Consider the following 16268-nt stretch of genomic DNA (forward strand, 5'->3'; position numbering starts at 1 on the left):
GCACTGAATTGTGGATTTTTATCCTAGCAACTGAGATACAAGTAGCAACACTGCAGTCAGTTATATCAGATGGTTTAATTTATAAAATTCTCATAATTCTAGACAAATTATAGATTTTCCTCATCAGTTTTACAAAGTAACACCGCCCACTGACCTACTGTTTAGAATCATAATCTGACCAAACTCACATTTTTCCTTTTATTTCAACACACACATTTTAAGAAATACTGCATACAGAATATTCATGTGAACTTCAGCCATCTTTTACAGACTACAAAACCGCTACAGAGTCAACAAGAACATGCTGAAGAGCTTCTGAATGAAACTCAGAAGGGATAAATCCAATTGTTCCACAGTCCACCCCTCTGACTTCAGAGGACTACGTTGGAATTAATGGATTGGGATTTCAGGGCAAGAGAGCACATTATACTCTATATCTTGCTAAAAAAAACCCTGGAAATGTATGTGTTACACTGATTTTATGCAAGTTGCCTAGTTATCTTAAATTTTCTTCATTTTCAGTTGGGTTGTATTTTTTTCCAAATCTGTCATGTCTATGGAAAGTTCATTATGTCCTCATACTGAAAATGACAAGAAGTTCAGTTCCTTAACAACTGCTACTTCACAGTTTCTAAATATTCTGTACCAACAATGAAACAGGTGATGTGCAAGAGCAGCAGTTGCTGGCTTAGTGCCCTATGTTGAAGGAACAGATCTTAATTTCTTTTTGAGAGGAATAAACCACTAAGAAGTGTTTTTATTCCAGGGCTAAAAGTTAACCGATGTAGCACAGACTGTAAACTTGGGACATCTCTTTCACTTTAAACAACAGCACAAAGGACTTCCATGTTGCAGGTGAGATGTAGGTACCAGTTAGCTACACCTGAGATTTAGCAGTCTTTCCTCAGTCAGTATCAATAGGTTTTTTTTTAAAGTGTAAAGCTTTTTCATAGACTGCATTGAAATGAAGGACATTACAAAATCCTTATAGAATTTACTAAGTAAAAATAGATTGTTTTTCACTATAAGGCATGAATGATTTGGGTTTATATAGGTCTATATATGCACATTCACACACACCACACATCCCTTATGACAGCAGTCACCATTCAAAGAATTAAGTGTATAAAAATATTTTCAAAAAGCAAAGCTATATGAAGACCTTTTTTAGACAGTCCAATGATTCCTTGTTCAAGATGATACAGAAGCCAAAGACTTGTACTTAGAACATCAATATATTTATAGTACTGCAGAGGCTACCTACTAAAGGTACAATCTAGCCAAAAAGTAAGCACTCTAATGTTCAACAGAGTTCAAAGGATGAGTCGAGCATGTATTTCAAATGCTTCCCATTGGAACCACTAGGACCTTCAAAAGTGCTAAACTTTTGCTTGGTCGCTTTTTCCAATTTTATTTCACATTTTTAGTTTCTAGACTGAAAAAGATCTACAGTGAACTATTATTCAGACATGAGTCATCTTTCAGATCCGTGCACTTGATTACATGTGTTTCAAGTGTAACATTTCACCAGATGAGTGCTTGAAAAAAAAAAGTTTTAGACACTTCGACACAAAGCTGTTTCTGTCCCTTTGATGTGAACGTTACTCATACAGCTCTTAAGATGTGTCTCAAGACCTGAGGCTTTGTAGCAGTCCAAAGGTTTGCAGATTTCAAAGCCATGCAGGCAATGTCCTTGACAAACAGGTCTCTTTTAGTCTCTCTGTTAGTCAGACTTATCCTTTTTCTTCCCTGTTAAAGGCACTTTGCTTGAGATTGCAGATCCTACAGCTGTAACGCCTCCTGTGACAGCAGAAACACTTCCTTTAACCAATCCGACTCCCATCGAAGGCACAGCTGTTACTGCCGTTTTGGTCACTTCAAAGCTTTTTCCTCCTATCCATGCTACGCCACCAATTGTGGCACCCACAGCTCCCTTTGTTATGCTGAAGAGGCCACCCGTCACCCGAGAAAGCATGCCAGCCTGTTGCTGAGGATGATCTTTTAACAAATCTAGAGGAGAAAGAACAAACTATTTACAATTCATTTAGAATTACGAAACCGTATAAGCAATACAATATCTGAATGTTCAACTATATACATTGTTCTGAAAGAAGTGCTTCTCAACTCTTAACTAAATCTACTGATGTTAGGCTTTAATTTGATGTTAGGCTTTAATGTTATTTTTATATGTGGTGTTTCTCTGGGATTTTATGTCAGTATTTGTTTGTTTACGGAGGCATTGAATGTTTGCCATTGTATGTTGGAATCCGTCCTGAGTCCCCTTGGGGAGATAGGACGGAATACAAATAAAGTTGTTATTATTATTATTATTATTACAACAATTATGACAGACAGCTTGGAGTAGTTTGAGTGTTGGAAAGTACATTTGAGACTAGGATTCAAGCCTCTGCTTGGCTAGGGAAATCCATTGAGTGGCCCTGGGTAAGTCATACTCTCTCAGTGTAGTAGGAAGGCAAGGGCAAACTCCGTCTGAACAAATTCTGTGAAGAAAACCTCCTTCATAGATTTGTCTTTGAGTAACTATATAACAACAACTCTTATTTGTAGCTGAAGAATATATTTATAAAAAATCTGTAAGAGGTATATAAATGTTAAAATGAAAAAAATTGAATAAAAAACAGAACAGGAAATTAGCAACATCTGCCAAATGATGAAAACCCAGATTATTTTGGGTTGTGAAAGGTAAAGCCTATAATTAAAAAGATTGAATCTACTTTTTAAGCATCTTCTTCCCTGAAGTCACCATGTCTCCAAAGTTGGTCACTTTGTTTGGTCACTTTGTTTGGCACTTGCTGATGCTCACCTTCCACTATTTCCCCTCTTAATATACACAGGTTTATTATGGCTTCTATGCCAGGGGCAGCAAAGTCAGGTTTATAGGATCTACTTTGTTGAACAGAAAGATTTTCAGGACCCATATTGTATCATTTGATTCCTCAGAACTACAACTCAAATTCAGAAATCCATTTAAACAAAGACATTTGAACAAACGCTCACACTCTGCACTGAACACATTTAAGTTGATAAACTATTAATACGTTTATTTAAATTTACCATCTGGTGGCTGATCATTAAGATATGGAGGGACTTCTTGTTCATTGTTGTCTGTTTGGTTCATGATTGCCTAAAAGAGAGAAAGAAAAGAAAAGAAAAACCTGGTCAGATAAGTCTTGCAAGAGTAAACACAAGTCTTGGAACTATTTAGAGACCAAAGCATTTTCTAAAATGCATCTAGGGATGGTTTTTAATTTCACCAATCTCCAATTTCCTTATGATTCCTTATGATTAACATTTTAGTAGCCAGACTTACTACAATTTTAATGAGTTGGGAATAATTGGTAAGGCAGGCTTATCTGCTATCCCTTTTTTACTGTTTTGTTGTTCTCATAATCCCAATAAAGGATTTTGGAGGTAGCTGTTGTTTGTCTTGCCTGTTGCAGGCCAACACAAACAGCTGCAGTAGAGTTTCCCAGCTAGAGGGGTTTTTCCACATTGTTTATGGCATACATTCTGCTGTCGAAGGTCTGTTTCCCTAGCCCACTTTCACCATCTTTTCAGTATTACTGCTACTAAAAAAACTTCCAGCTAGACAGAGGACATGGAGAAAAGAGGCTGGCTAGGCATAAAAGGATTTTGAGAAAAGTATCTTATTTCTCAGAGGCTTTGTTATATATCCTTGTATATAAAATATTTTTTATGAAGCTGATATTTTCGTACATCTCAGAAAAAGAAGTCTTACAGCTTACTCCTAACACTAGTCCATGAATATTGGGAGTACCAAATGCCGTGACAGTCCAGAGTCACAAAACTTCATGCACAAACTAATTTATGTCAGTCAGCAATACCATATGCTACATTTAATCTTTTCTGGAAACTAGACATAACTTAATTTTTAAAAGATCTAATAAAATATTATTGGACAGAATGGAAATCTAATGCCTGGTTTATAAGGACAGCAGATAAGGAGAAAGCAACATTATCCCAGATTAAATGAGCATTATGATAAGAAAGCATCACAATTTAGAATGATGCATCAGCAGCCATGCTAAGCAGTGGACAAAAGTGCAAGTCTGATAAAAACCAGAGCTGCTTGAAGAGCCTTGGCGAGTTTACAATGATCAGTGTGAACCAACTTCTGAGAAAGAGGTTATGATATTACGATATTCAATTTTACTAAGCTATTAAGTCAAATTCCAGAATTAATCTTATTTAGAAATATGACGTGGTGTAGTAGTTTGCGCATTGGATTACGACTCTGAAGACATGGGTTCAAATCCCTGCTCAACGATAGAAACCCACTGGGTGACCTTGGGCAAAACACACTCTTAGCCTAAGAGGAAACCTAAGAGGAAGGCAAAACCTTTCTAAACAAATCTTGCCAAGAAGATCCCATGATAGGTTGTCCTTATGGTTGACATAAGTTGGAAACATATTGCAGGCACACAAGATGACTGTTCAGTTGACAGAGTAGTATTTCCCTACAATTAAACAATATGATGCAAATGTTGCACTGACAACACTGCTACACATGAAAAATGATGAAATAATAAGTGGGACTTTACACATTATTTAATGCAAAAGTTAAATTTACATGAAAAATTCTAAATTAAGGTCAAAGAGTGACATTTATCCTATCCAGCGTTTTAAGGACTGCATATTGTTTTAACTACTGATTGTTGTTTTTTTTTCTTATTACTTTCTTTTTGACCCTGGGCATTCCCAAATGATGCATGTGGTGAATTGTCTGTGGATGCCTCCCATCAGATCCTTCTGAATTTGCCACTCTATATTTTGGCCTGGTGCCTCTGGAAGCTGTGTATCTGAATAACATGTAGCCTTGGAGCAATTGTGCATCTAGTTTCAGCAAGCTCTATGTTATTGAAATAAAAAATATCCCATTATATCATTAATGACAGATCTTCCTGCAAATACAATGCAAATGTTGCATCTGTTTTTTATCAGATGAGAAATTATAGCATTTTCAGGATCCAGAAATGTTGGTATATCCTGAGGTCCCAGAAAAGGAGGTCTGTCATCTATCCCAAATGAATGTTTTACCTCATATGAACATATTTTTCTGGCCTTGGGTATTATGTGATACCCTTGACTCTAAATCCACAAACATAGGATAGGGGGCATGTTTTAATAGCCTAGAACACATTAAAATTGTCAGTGGGGCCAAAAGTCAATCAAAATATTTATTTCCATGTGGAGGAGGCTTCAAATAAGAAAATATGCAGATAACATACAATCTAAATATAATTAAAAGTTATACTGTTGGCCCTCGATTTCCACAGGTTTAACCAACCATGGCACAAATTTTTTAATTCCAAAAAGCAAAGCTTAATTTTGCCATTTTAGATAAGAGGCACCATTTTACTATACTGTTGCATGCTATACTTAAGCATCCAAGGAGTTTGATATCCATGGGAGTTCTGGAAGAAAACTCCAGTAGATATTAAGGGTCCACTGTTATGATTTTTCTAAATATTCTGCAGCCTTATAAAATTATTATTATACCCTACATATAACATACATATCTATCCAATGGCCTCCTATATAGTTTTCAGATTTCAAGTTCAAATTCTGACTTTTTTTCTTTTTGAAATACAGCATGCCTGCTACATCTGTGGACTTAACCATTTGCAGGTAGAACCCACTGTGGAATTCTTATGTACGCAATGCTGTATATTTGCATTGTGTTAATGAGCATGCTTCCCACCTACTCCTGCCCTTGTGGTGGAGGGGTTCCTTCACAAAGCAGAAGTGGGAGTCTGGCAGGACTTGCCAATGCCTTTACTGCTGCTTTGCACCATTTTGAATAGTGACTTACCTTAAAAACCTTGCCTCACAATGCTTTACAAGCCTGCAAACATGAGGCAGGGCTTATAGAGCAAGCCCCTATTAAAATAATAATGTAATAGTAGCAGCAGCAAGCCCCAGCCACCAGACATACCACATGTGGTGGAAGCTCCTTCTTTGGAGGTTTTTAAACAGAGGCTGGATGGCCATCTGTCAGGGGTACTTTGTGCTTTTCCTTCCTGGTAGAGGGACTAGATGGCCCATGTGGTCTCTTCCAACTCTATTGTTCTATGATTATTCAGGCTCACTCACCTCTCGGGAGTTCACCATCACCTACACTGCTGCCCTATGCCATTTTAATAGGACTCGAGCTTGCATATTTATTGAAATTCTCAGGGGGCCTGGAGTCTCCCATGGAAACCAACGGCGCACTGTAATTAAATGAGAGCATCTATTAATATAGATCAGCTGCAGATGATTGAGATTCACTACAATAATATCTCAATTTAACAAATAAATAAGTAGCACATGTCTAGCAGGATTCATCATCTCTGAGAAATTCTGCTGAGTCCATTCAAGATATATAACCTAGACTATGTGGAGTCTTGACGATGTGTTTCATAATGAGGTAATTGTTGAACTGCTATTTTTATCTTGGATGATAAGTGGATGAATCCTCTCATCTCTGGGCACCATTCAATGTGTTTATAAAAAAAGACAGCAAGCCATTTTGCTACATAATACACATAACGTGTGCATACATATATTGTTATGCAGCTTCAATAACAACTGTTATTGTAAATACCAAATTGCAAACAGAAAGTAAGGAAAGAGGGTTAAAATAAATAAATAAATACATGAATAAATAAAACACATTACTTCAGTTGTTACCAAATAAATTATACAATAAAACAGCTAAGGTTACCGCAGAAAAGAAACAATTTTGCAACCATTCAAGTATCTATCATTGTATATATGCACAAAGTGGAAGGCTGAAGCAAAAGCTTAAATATGAGTATTCTTGAGCTGCTGGACCAGTTTCCTACATGTAATATCTCTACACAAAAACCTGCATGTAGCCCACATCTATGGCAGGCATCCTCAGAGGTTGTGAGGTCTCGGCAAGTGGGGTTTATATATCTATGGAATGATGTACAGGGGCAGCTAATGACTCTGAACACAGGATTTCCCCAGGCCAGGATGTGAAGCTTGGAAGGCCATTTAATGCTAATCAAGGTGACTAATTACAACATTCACTCTGACCTCCAACAGACAAGAGTTTTTTCCCCCACCCAGGACCTTCCACAGATATATAAACCTTCCTTGCTTAGTTTCTCCATATACCTCACAAGCTCTGAGGATGCTTGCCATAGATGTGGGCGAAACGTCAGGAGAGAATACTTGAGTCCCTGAGTCCCTTCGGGTAAAAAGGGCGGGATAGAAATATTGAAAATAAATAAAATAAATAAATACTTCTGGAACATGGCCATACAGCCCGGAAAACATACAACAACCCTTCTATTGAAAGCCTTCAAATGAGATTTCAAACTATGTGACATGGTGTTTATAATCCAGTAGTGCCAAATAGAGGAGTGAGCCCAGCATATAGAATGAAGCACTATGCCCTTGAAATGATCTGTTTTGATAGGAATATACTCTGGTTACAGACTGATGCACAAATTTCCTGCCCTCCTATTGGACAATTTTTTGCTGTAGAAGAGTAAGAGTTACTCTTCAAACCAGGAGGCCTCTGCCATTGGAAAGGCCTCTCTCTGGCTTCATCTTCCCTGTCCCTGTTTACTCTTTTTCGTATGCTGTAGAATAGACTAATATATACACATTTAAGATAAACACTTACCGAGTGTTACTTCATCCACAACTCCCACTGTAAATTTCTATATCAAACGTAAGAAAGAAACATTCTTGTTAGCATTATATATAAGTTTATCAGAGTGACAGTGTAAATTATAATTCAGCTGCAGAACACAGTCATCTGGGGGGGAAAGTTATTTACGTGTTCTGAAAATAATTTTAATTAATGCAAAGCTTTGAACATTAAAATTATCCTTCTGTTGAACTATAAATTAAAACATTCTGACAGTAATAGCTTTCACAAATAGGTTCTTACACTCCACCTCAGTAGGCATCTATAAACTAAGCCAGAATTAACTTGTATTAGCTTGTAGTTCAGTCAATAGCACGTACCTACATCATGGGCTGAGAAAATAAAGCGAAAGTAGAAACTGCTGTACAAGGACTGAAAAGCCAAATGGCATGGGATGGTGGTGGCCCTCAGTAGTGTTCAATAATGGAAATCTAGGTAAGTGTACCTCCCACTGTGCTGACAGCAAGTAGGGGCAAGGCTGCCTTGCCAACATCTGAATCATCTTTTGAAAACAAGGCTTTGAATTACTATATTTGTTGTTGTGTGCCTTCAAGTCATTTTCAATTTATGGTGATGCTAAGGCAAATGCATCATGGAGATTTCCTGGCATGCTCTTTTCAAAGGAGTTTTGCCTCTGTCTCCCTCTGAGGCTGAGTGACTTGTCCAAGATCACATAGTGAGCCTTAGTTTAACATCCCAAACTGGCTTTCATCTGAAAAAGTACTTCTATATATTTGGTACTACTGTACAGAATAGCCAAAGCCTACCCTGTCTTCTAAGGCTGCATCTACATTGTAGAATTACTGCAGTCTGACACCACTTTAATTGCCATGCTTCAATACTATGGAATCCTAAGAGCGGTAGTTGGGTGAAGCACCAGCACTCTGGCAGAGAAGGCTAAAGGTTTGTACAACTACAGCTCAAATGATTTCCATAGCACTGAGCTATGGCAATTAAAGTGGTGCCAAACTGTACTAATTCTAGAGTGCAGATGCACCCTAGGTAAAGACATCTAACATGAACCTGATCCTCTACATGTGGCCAGACTTTTAAATAAAATATGCAATACTGTCAAAGTATGGAGCAGATACTTTAGGAACAACAGTATACATCTATTTACTTTTATTCTGCATACAAAACTCAAACTCAGATGCAGGTTTAATCTTTAGAACAAACAGTAATGTTCTGAATACAGCATTATTATTCCAGCTAACCACTATTTAAATACAGAGAATGGTGTAGGCCTATAAGCAGCAGTTGGGGCATAACTGCTCCTGCTATATATGAAGCTGTAAAAAGAAATCCTGCAGAAACAAAGAGAGAGTTGATTGGAGGAGTGACGTGGCAGCAGAGACCGGGATGTAACCTGGAGCCATACTGCTGTTGACGTCCTGCCCTGCTTTCTTTTCCCCACCCCCTCGAGGGAGCTTCCACGTTGAACATAATGCTCCCTTTTTAAAGAGAACAGTACTTTACATCTCCTACTAGAAACACACTGGCTACACCTACCTTCAATTTTCTGCCTCCATTTATGGGTTCTCATGCCACTATGACTCCAGAGTTATAGCTATCTAGCTGTTTTTATTCCAATGAGTGATTTAAATAGGATAAAAAGGCTTAGGCATTTTATTTACCTCCGTCATGCCTGCTTTACACCAGAGCTGTGACAGTCCTGCAGAAATAGCCTGCCAAGGGAAGGGTAGCATATATTTCTGTACTGGGTGTTTAGATATAATGACATTATTCTGGGACCTTATGGTATATTGCATATAATCCTTTATACACTTGTATATAACCCCTCATTGACTTGTATACAATCCCTCATCCACTGGCATAGAATCCCACACTCACATGATGATAGATTTTGAGTCAATTTCAAATTTACAAATGCCATCCTAAGCAAACCTGCAGAGTGAGATTTATGCCTGAGAATTAAATGCATAGAGTTGTTCCATAAAAAAACATTATAGGGAAGAAGAACAACAGCTCCTCCTAGGCAACCCCTCGTCCTTGCATTTAAATATTTAGGGTTGTTCCATAGATAATGCTATAGGGAAGGAAAACAACAGCTCCATAAATAGGAAAAAGAACAGCTTCTTCTAGGCAACTCTACCCCCCACGTATTCCCATATAAACTACTTATTCTCCACTTGTATACAACCTCATCCACATGCTAACAGATTTGGAGTCAATCCCAAGTTTATGAATGCCATCCTAAGCAACTATAAATAATGTTATAGGAAAAAACAAGAGCTCCTCATTTTTGCTTATAACCCCTTATCCATTTGCTTATAACCCCTTATCCACATGCTGACGGAAACATTTTGGATCACTTTCATGTTTAATGATGTCATCCTCATCCTGCTGAGTGGGATTTACTCTTGGGAATTACATGCATAGGGTTGCTGCTCCACAGATAGGAAAAAAGATGAACTCCTTCTAGGCAACCCTACACTCACTTATTCCCATATAATCCCCCATCCACTTGTATATAACCCCTCATCCTTGCATTTAATCCTTTGTTCACTTGTATGCAACCCCTCATCCACTTGCATTTAACTGTTCAGGACTGATCCACAAATAATGTTACAGGGAAGAACAACAGCTCCTCCTAGACAACCCTACACTCACTTATTCCCATATAACACCTTCATCCACTTATATATAACCCCTCATCCCTGCATATAACCACTTGCCTTTAATTATTTAGGATTGATCCATAAGTAATGTTATAGGGAAGAAGAAGAAGACTTCCTCCCAAGCAACCCTACATTCACCTATTCCCATATCCCTGTATATAACCCTTCATCCATTTGCCCTTAATAATTCAGGGTTGCTCCATAAACAACATTACAGAGAAGATGATCTCCTCCTAAGCAACCCTACACTCACCTCATCATTGCATATAACCAACTCTTCATCCATTTGCCCTTAATAATTTAGGGTTGCTCCACAAATAACATTACAAGGAGGAAGACGACGTCCTCTTAAGCAACTTCACACTTCCCATTTCCTATTTAACCCCTCATCCTTGCATATAACCAGCACTTCATCCATTTTGCCCTTAAAAAATTAGAGTTGCTCCATAAATAACATTACAGGGAAGAAGAATAACAGGTCCTCCTAAGCAACCCTACACTCACTTATTCCCATATCCCTGCATATAACCCTTCATCCAGTTGCCCTTAATAATTTAGGATTGTTCCATAAATAACACTACAGGGAAGAAGAAGAAGGCCTCATCCTAGGCAACACTGCATTAACCTCTTTCCTCATCCTTACGTATAATCCTTCATCCATTTACCTTTAAGGGCTGCTCCATAACATTATAAGGAACACCTCCTCCTGAGGAACCCTGCCCTCACTTCTTCCCATATAACTCTTCATCCTTGCATCTAACCACTCAACCCTTCATCTATTTGCCCTTAACAATCTAGGGTTGCTCCATAAACAACATTACAGGAAAGAAGAAGACCTTCTTCTAAGCAACCCTAAACTCACCTTTTTCCATATAACCCCTCATCCATTTGCCTTTAAGGTTTGCTCCATAAACAACATTACAGGGAAGAAGACTAAGACCCCCTAAGCAACACTACACTCACCTCTTCCATATAACTCCTCATCCACTTATATATAGTCTCTCATCTTTGCATATAACCACTTGCCTTTATTTAGGTTTAATCCATAAGTAATGTTATAGAGATGATGAAGAAGAAGAACTCCTCCTAAGCAACCCTACACTCACCTCTTCCCATATAAACCCTCATCTTTGCATATAATCCTTCATCCGTTTACCTTTAAGGGCTGCTTCATAAATAACATTATAGGGAAGGAGGAGGAGAAAACCTCCTCCTAAGCAACCCTACACTCACCTCTTCCCACATAACCCTTCATCCTTGCATACGATCCTTCATTCATTTGCCTTTAAGGGCTGCTCCATAAATAACATTACAGTATAGGGAACACCTCCTCCTGAGGAACCCTGCCCTCACTTCTTCCCATATAACCCTTCATCCTTGCATCTAACCACTCAACCCTTCATCTATTTGCCCTTAATAATCTAGGGTTGCTCCACAAGCAACATTACAGGGAAGAAGAAGACCTTCTTCTAAGCAACCCTACACTCACCTTTTCCCCATATAACCCCTCATCCTTGCATATAACCACTTGCCTTTAATTATTTAGGTTTAATCCATAAGTAATGTTATAGGGATGAAGAACAACTCCTCCTAAGCAACACTACACTCACCTCTTCCCATATAAACCCTCATCTTTGCATATAATCCTTCATCAGTTTACCTTTAAGGGTTGCTTCATAAATAACATTATAGGGAAGGAGGAGGAGAAACCCTGCTCCTAAGCAACCCTATACTCACCTCTTCCCACATAACCCCTCATCCTTGCATACAATCCTTCATCCATTTGCCTTTAAGGGCTGCTCCATAAATAACATTACAGTATAGGGAACACCTCCTCCTAAGGAACCCTGCACTCACCTCTTCCCATAGAACTCTTTATCTATTTGCCTTTAAGGGCTGCTCCATAAATAACATTATATGGAACACCTCCTTCTAAGCAACTCTACACTCACCTCTTCCCATAGAACCCTTCATCCTTGCATCCATTTGCTTTTAAGGGTTGCTCCACAAACAACGTTATAGGGAGGAAAAACAGCAGCTCCCCTTAAGCAACTCCATTCCTTTCAAAGATCAATAAGAACCCAAAGACATTTAAGACTGGGGGAGGGGGTTTGACCTCATTCATGGCAGGGGAATGAGGGGAGCCCATTTCCTCGCTCTCTTCATCTCTGCCCTGCCCTTCTTTGGCCGACCTTGCGGGGCTCCCAATGGAGACGGGAAGATGCCACGACTAGGCCGCGCAGCCTTCGCCCTCACCTCTCTCCTCTCCTGCGCTGCGTTCCGCTCGGCGCCTCCGTGCCTCTCTCTCTCCCACTCTCTCGGCCTCGGAGGGCTCCGTCCACGAAGCCTCCTCCCGCGGCTTGCCGACGTGGCGCCCGACGCACCTCGCCCTCTGTCCCCGCCCGCAAAGCCCGCCTCAGGCCGCCCCCTCCCAACGCTGATGCTGCTGCTACTACTACGAGGGGCGCTCCGCCGCTGCAGGCCCCAACTGCCTCTGAATCGCTGCCAAGGAGCAGGAAAGGGGCCCAGCGCGGGGAGATCAAGAGCGTCGAGTTAAGGGTGCGTCTGCACTGGAGCACTGAGGGAGTTAGGTACCGCTTTAACCACCATGGCTCAATGCTGTCGTAATCCTAGGACTTGTGCAGGCTGAAGATGCTACAGTAGTGTTTTGGACTTCAACTCCCACCATTCCTGACAGCCTCAGGCCCCTTCCTTTTCCCCCTCAGCCGCTTAAGCGGCTGAGGGGGAAAAGGAAAGGGCCTGAGGCTGTCAGGAATGGTGGGAGTTGAAGTCCAAAACACCTGGAGAGCCCAAGTTTGTCTATGCCTGCTATAGACTTTGATATAATAATAATAATAATAATAATAATAATAATAATAATAATAATAATAATAATTGTACGGTTTTCTGGCATTGTATATTTTTGCCACTTCTGTGACTGTTCATTTGTATTTTGATTCCGTAGCTCACTTGTCGATGGATGTCCAGAATCAGCAGCATCCACCACGGTCCTTTTTATCCTGGGTGACGACCGAGCCAGTATAGACTTCGTTTTGGTTTGATTCTCCATAATGCTAATGGGTTAGGTAACGCTCTTGGTTCCATTCCTCAGCTGAGGCCTCTCTGGCTTGGTTGGACCTGCCGGTAGTTACACTACCACCAACACAGCTCTCAGCGTCCTCGGAATGGTTAAGCCCCCCCACCACGTCAAGTTGGCACCTGCGGGGTGGTGGTGCCGTGACTCAGAAACCATTGATCATATCCTCAGATGCTGTAAGAAAATTGCACAGACAGACTACAAACAGAGGCACAACTATGTGGCCCAAATGATTCATTGGAACTTATGGCTCAAGTACCACCTCCCAGCAGCAAAGAACTGGCGGGATCAGAAACCTGCAAAAGTATTGGAAAATGAGCACGCAAAGATACTGTGGGACTTCCGAATCCAGACTGACAAAGTTCTGGAACACAACACACCAGACCTCACAGTTGTGGAAAAGAAAAAGGTTTGGATCATTGATGTCGCCATCCCAGGTGACAGTCGCATTGATGAAAAACAACAGGAAAAACTCAGCTGCTATGAGGACCTCAAGATTGAACTTCAAAGACTGGCAGAAACCAGTGCAGGTGGTCCTGGTGGTGATGGGCACACTGGGTGCCGTACCAAAAGATCTCAGCCGGCATTTGGAAACAATGGACATTGACAAAATTACGATCTGTCATCTGCAAAAGGCCACCCTACTGGGATCTGCGCGCATCATCCGAAAATACATCACACAGTCCTAGACACTTGGGAAGTGTTCGACTTGTGATTTTGTGAAACGAAATCCAGCATATCTATTTTGTTTGCTGTGTCATACAATAAAATAATAATAATAATAATAATAATACATCTTTATTTATATGCCTCTTTCCTCCCACAGTGGGGACCCAAAGCAGCTTCCAACATGTTCAGAATACAATACAAAATCAAACAACGGTCAAATGGTATAAATACAAAACATTGTAAGCAAATCAATAAATGGGTTGCTGCGAGTTTTCCGGGCTGAGTAGCCATGTTCCAGAAGCATTCTTTCCTGAGGCTTCGCCCACATCGAGAGAATGCTTCTGGAACATGGCCATACAGCCTAGAAAACTCACAGCAACCCATTTCTTGATTCTGGCCATGAAGGCCTTTGACAACACAATCAAGAAATGTCTGTCTCTAACAAAAATGATCCCATCTTTAAAAATAAAAAAATACCTTCTTAATTTAAACTCTAGAATTCCAGCATAAATAGATAGCTCCTTCAATTTATTTTTCTTACTCATGTACAGTAGTATTGGACAGAGACACGCCTGTGCAAGTGTAATTATAGTAGTCTCGCTTATCCAACCTTCACTTATCCAATGTTCTGTATTATCCAACACAGTCCGCCTTTTAGTAGTCAGTGTTTTTGTAGTCAATGTTTTCAGTACATTGCGATGTTTTGTTGATAAATTCTTAAATACAGTAATTACTACATAATGTTACTGTGTATTGATTGCTTTTTTGGTCGATTTGTTATAAAACATGATGTTTTGGTGTTTAATTTATAAAATCATAATGTAATTTGATGTTTAATCCACTAAACAGCTGCGGGTCCATGGACCGTAATAAAGTTTTAAAAAGTAAAAAAAGATGTTTAATAGGCATTTTCTTAATCCCTCCTTATTATCCAACATTTCCGCTTATCCAACGTTCTGCCGGCCCGTTTATGTTGGATAAGTGAGACTCTACTGTACTTCTATTTGTCTCTTTGGGTATAACAACATGAGAGATACAGTATTTATTTATTCCTATTTTTGTAGCAACTACCCCCAAACTGCATGTTTTGCTTCCTAGGAAGTATCAATAGGAAGTGAGGAAAGCAGACAACATCAAAGTCCTATCCTTGTAAATGGGATAGTGAGATTCTGTAGCCTGAAGAATTAGTGAAATTACTACAAGAACATGATACTATATCATATTCAATCATTTGATGGGGTGCATATGTCTGCTGTGTTTGTTAGGTGATCCCTCATTGTCTGAATATGATGGCCTTCCAAGTGAGTGTCTTGGTGGTAGGTACGTAGGTGACTGTGGAGCCTATTCTTGACCCACATATTTTTCCACAGTGAGGACATGGGTTTCCAGGTTGATGGTGGTCCCAGTCAGGGTTGGCTTGATGCGCCTTCCTCTTGGCACATTTCTCCCTTTTTCCCTCCATTTGTGCCTCTTCAAATTCCACAGCACTGCTGGTCACAGCTGACCTCCAATTAGAGCTCTCGAGGGCCAGGGCTTCCCAGTTTTTGTTTATGCCATAGTTTTTAAGGTTAGCTTTAAGCCCGTCTTAAAATCTCATTTCCTGTCTACTGACATTCCGTTTTCCATTGCTGAGTTGAAAGTATAGTAACTGCTTTGGTAGACAGTGATCGGGTATTTGGACTATGTGGCCAGTCCGGCAGAGTTGATGCCATAGGAGCATCACTTCAATGAGGTGGCCTTTGCTTCTTCCAGCACGCTCTGCCGTGTAGTGCAAAGCATGACCTTAGTACAGAGTTGTGCAAAAAATAAGCAGGACTAGTTCCACTGCATTTTGGTTTGACTAGCCAGAGGGTGAGCTGCTTGGACAGTAAATAACTTGAACAGCTATAGAAGTATTTACAGAAAGATGGGACAAGAACATACCTATATTTACTCCAGTCGAATGCATCGTCAAATCTAATGCGCACCTCAATTTTCAAAACTCTGAAACCAAAAAAATTGCTATCGAATGTAATGTGCAGTGGGAATGTAATGTGCAGCTCTTTGTAATTTGGACAAAAAAGGTGCATTACTGTTGCTGCCTGCTTATAATTCCTTCGTTATAAACAACTTGGCATTAATGCAGTTTGACACCACCTTAACTGTAATGGGTCAA

At 39.8% G+C, this 16268-nt stretch overlaps 1 protein-coding gene and 1 long non-coding RNA gene across 6 annotated transcripts; one reads left to right on the top strand and one right to left on the bottom strand.

The window, feature by feature from the left end:
* Positions 1-56: 56 nt before the first annotated feature.
* tmem263 (transmembrane protein 263) lies at positions 57-12743 on the bottom strand. 4 transcript variants are annotated; one of them, XM_016993658.2, is made up of 6 exons: positions 12604-12742; positions 9343-9393; positions 7682-7718; positions 6136-6254; positions 3076-3145; positions 57-2010 (listed from the first exon to the last, which is right to left on the bottom strand). In XM_016993658.2, the coding sequence occupies exons 4-6, from the start codon at positions 6151-6153 to the stop codon at positions 1724-1726; spliced, it is 375 nt and encodes a 124-aa protein (XP_016849147.1). In that variant the 5' UTR covers positions 6154-6254; positions 7682-7718; positions 9343-9393; positions 12604-12742; the 3' UTR covers positions 57-1723. The 4 variants fall into 4 exon arrangements, with proteins under 4 accessions (XP_016849147.1, XP_008108805.1, XP_016849149.1 ...); XM_008110598.3 differs by lacking the exon at positions 9343-9393 and having other exon boundaries at positions 12604-12743; XM_016993660.2 differs by lacking the exon at positions 6136-6254.
* Positions 12744-12767: 24 nt separating this feature from the next.
* Positions 12768-14854, top strand: LOC134299638 (uncharacterized). 2 transcript variants are annotated; one of them, XR_010006871.1, is made up of 2 exons: positions 12768-12906; positions 13313-14854. It is a non-coding gene; the product is annotated as an uncharacterized LOC134299638 (long non-coding RNA). The 2 variants fall into 2 exon arrangements; XR_010006872.1 differs by having other exon boundaries at positions 12800-12938.
* The last annotated feature ends 1414 nt before the right edge of the window (positions 14855-16268 follow it).

This window comes from Anolis carolinensis, chromosome 5 (genome assembly GCF_035594765.1).
Source record: "Anolis carolinensis isolate JA03-04 chromosome 5, rAnoCar3.1.pri, whole genome shotgun sequence".
Taxonomy (NCBI): Eukaryota; Metazoa; Chordata; class Lepidosauria; order Squamata; family Dactyloidae; genus Anolis; species Anolis carolinensis.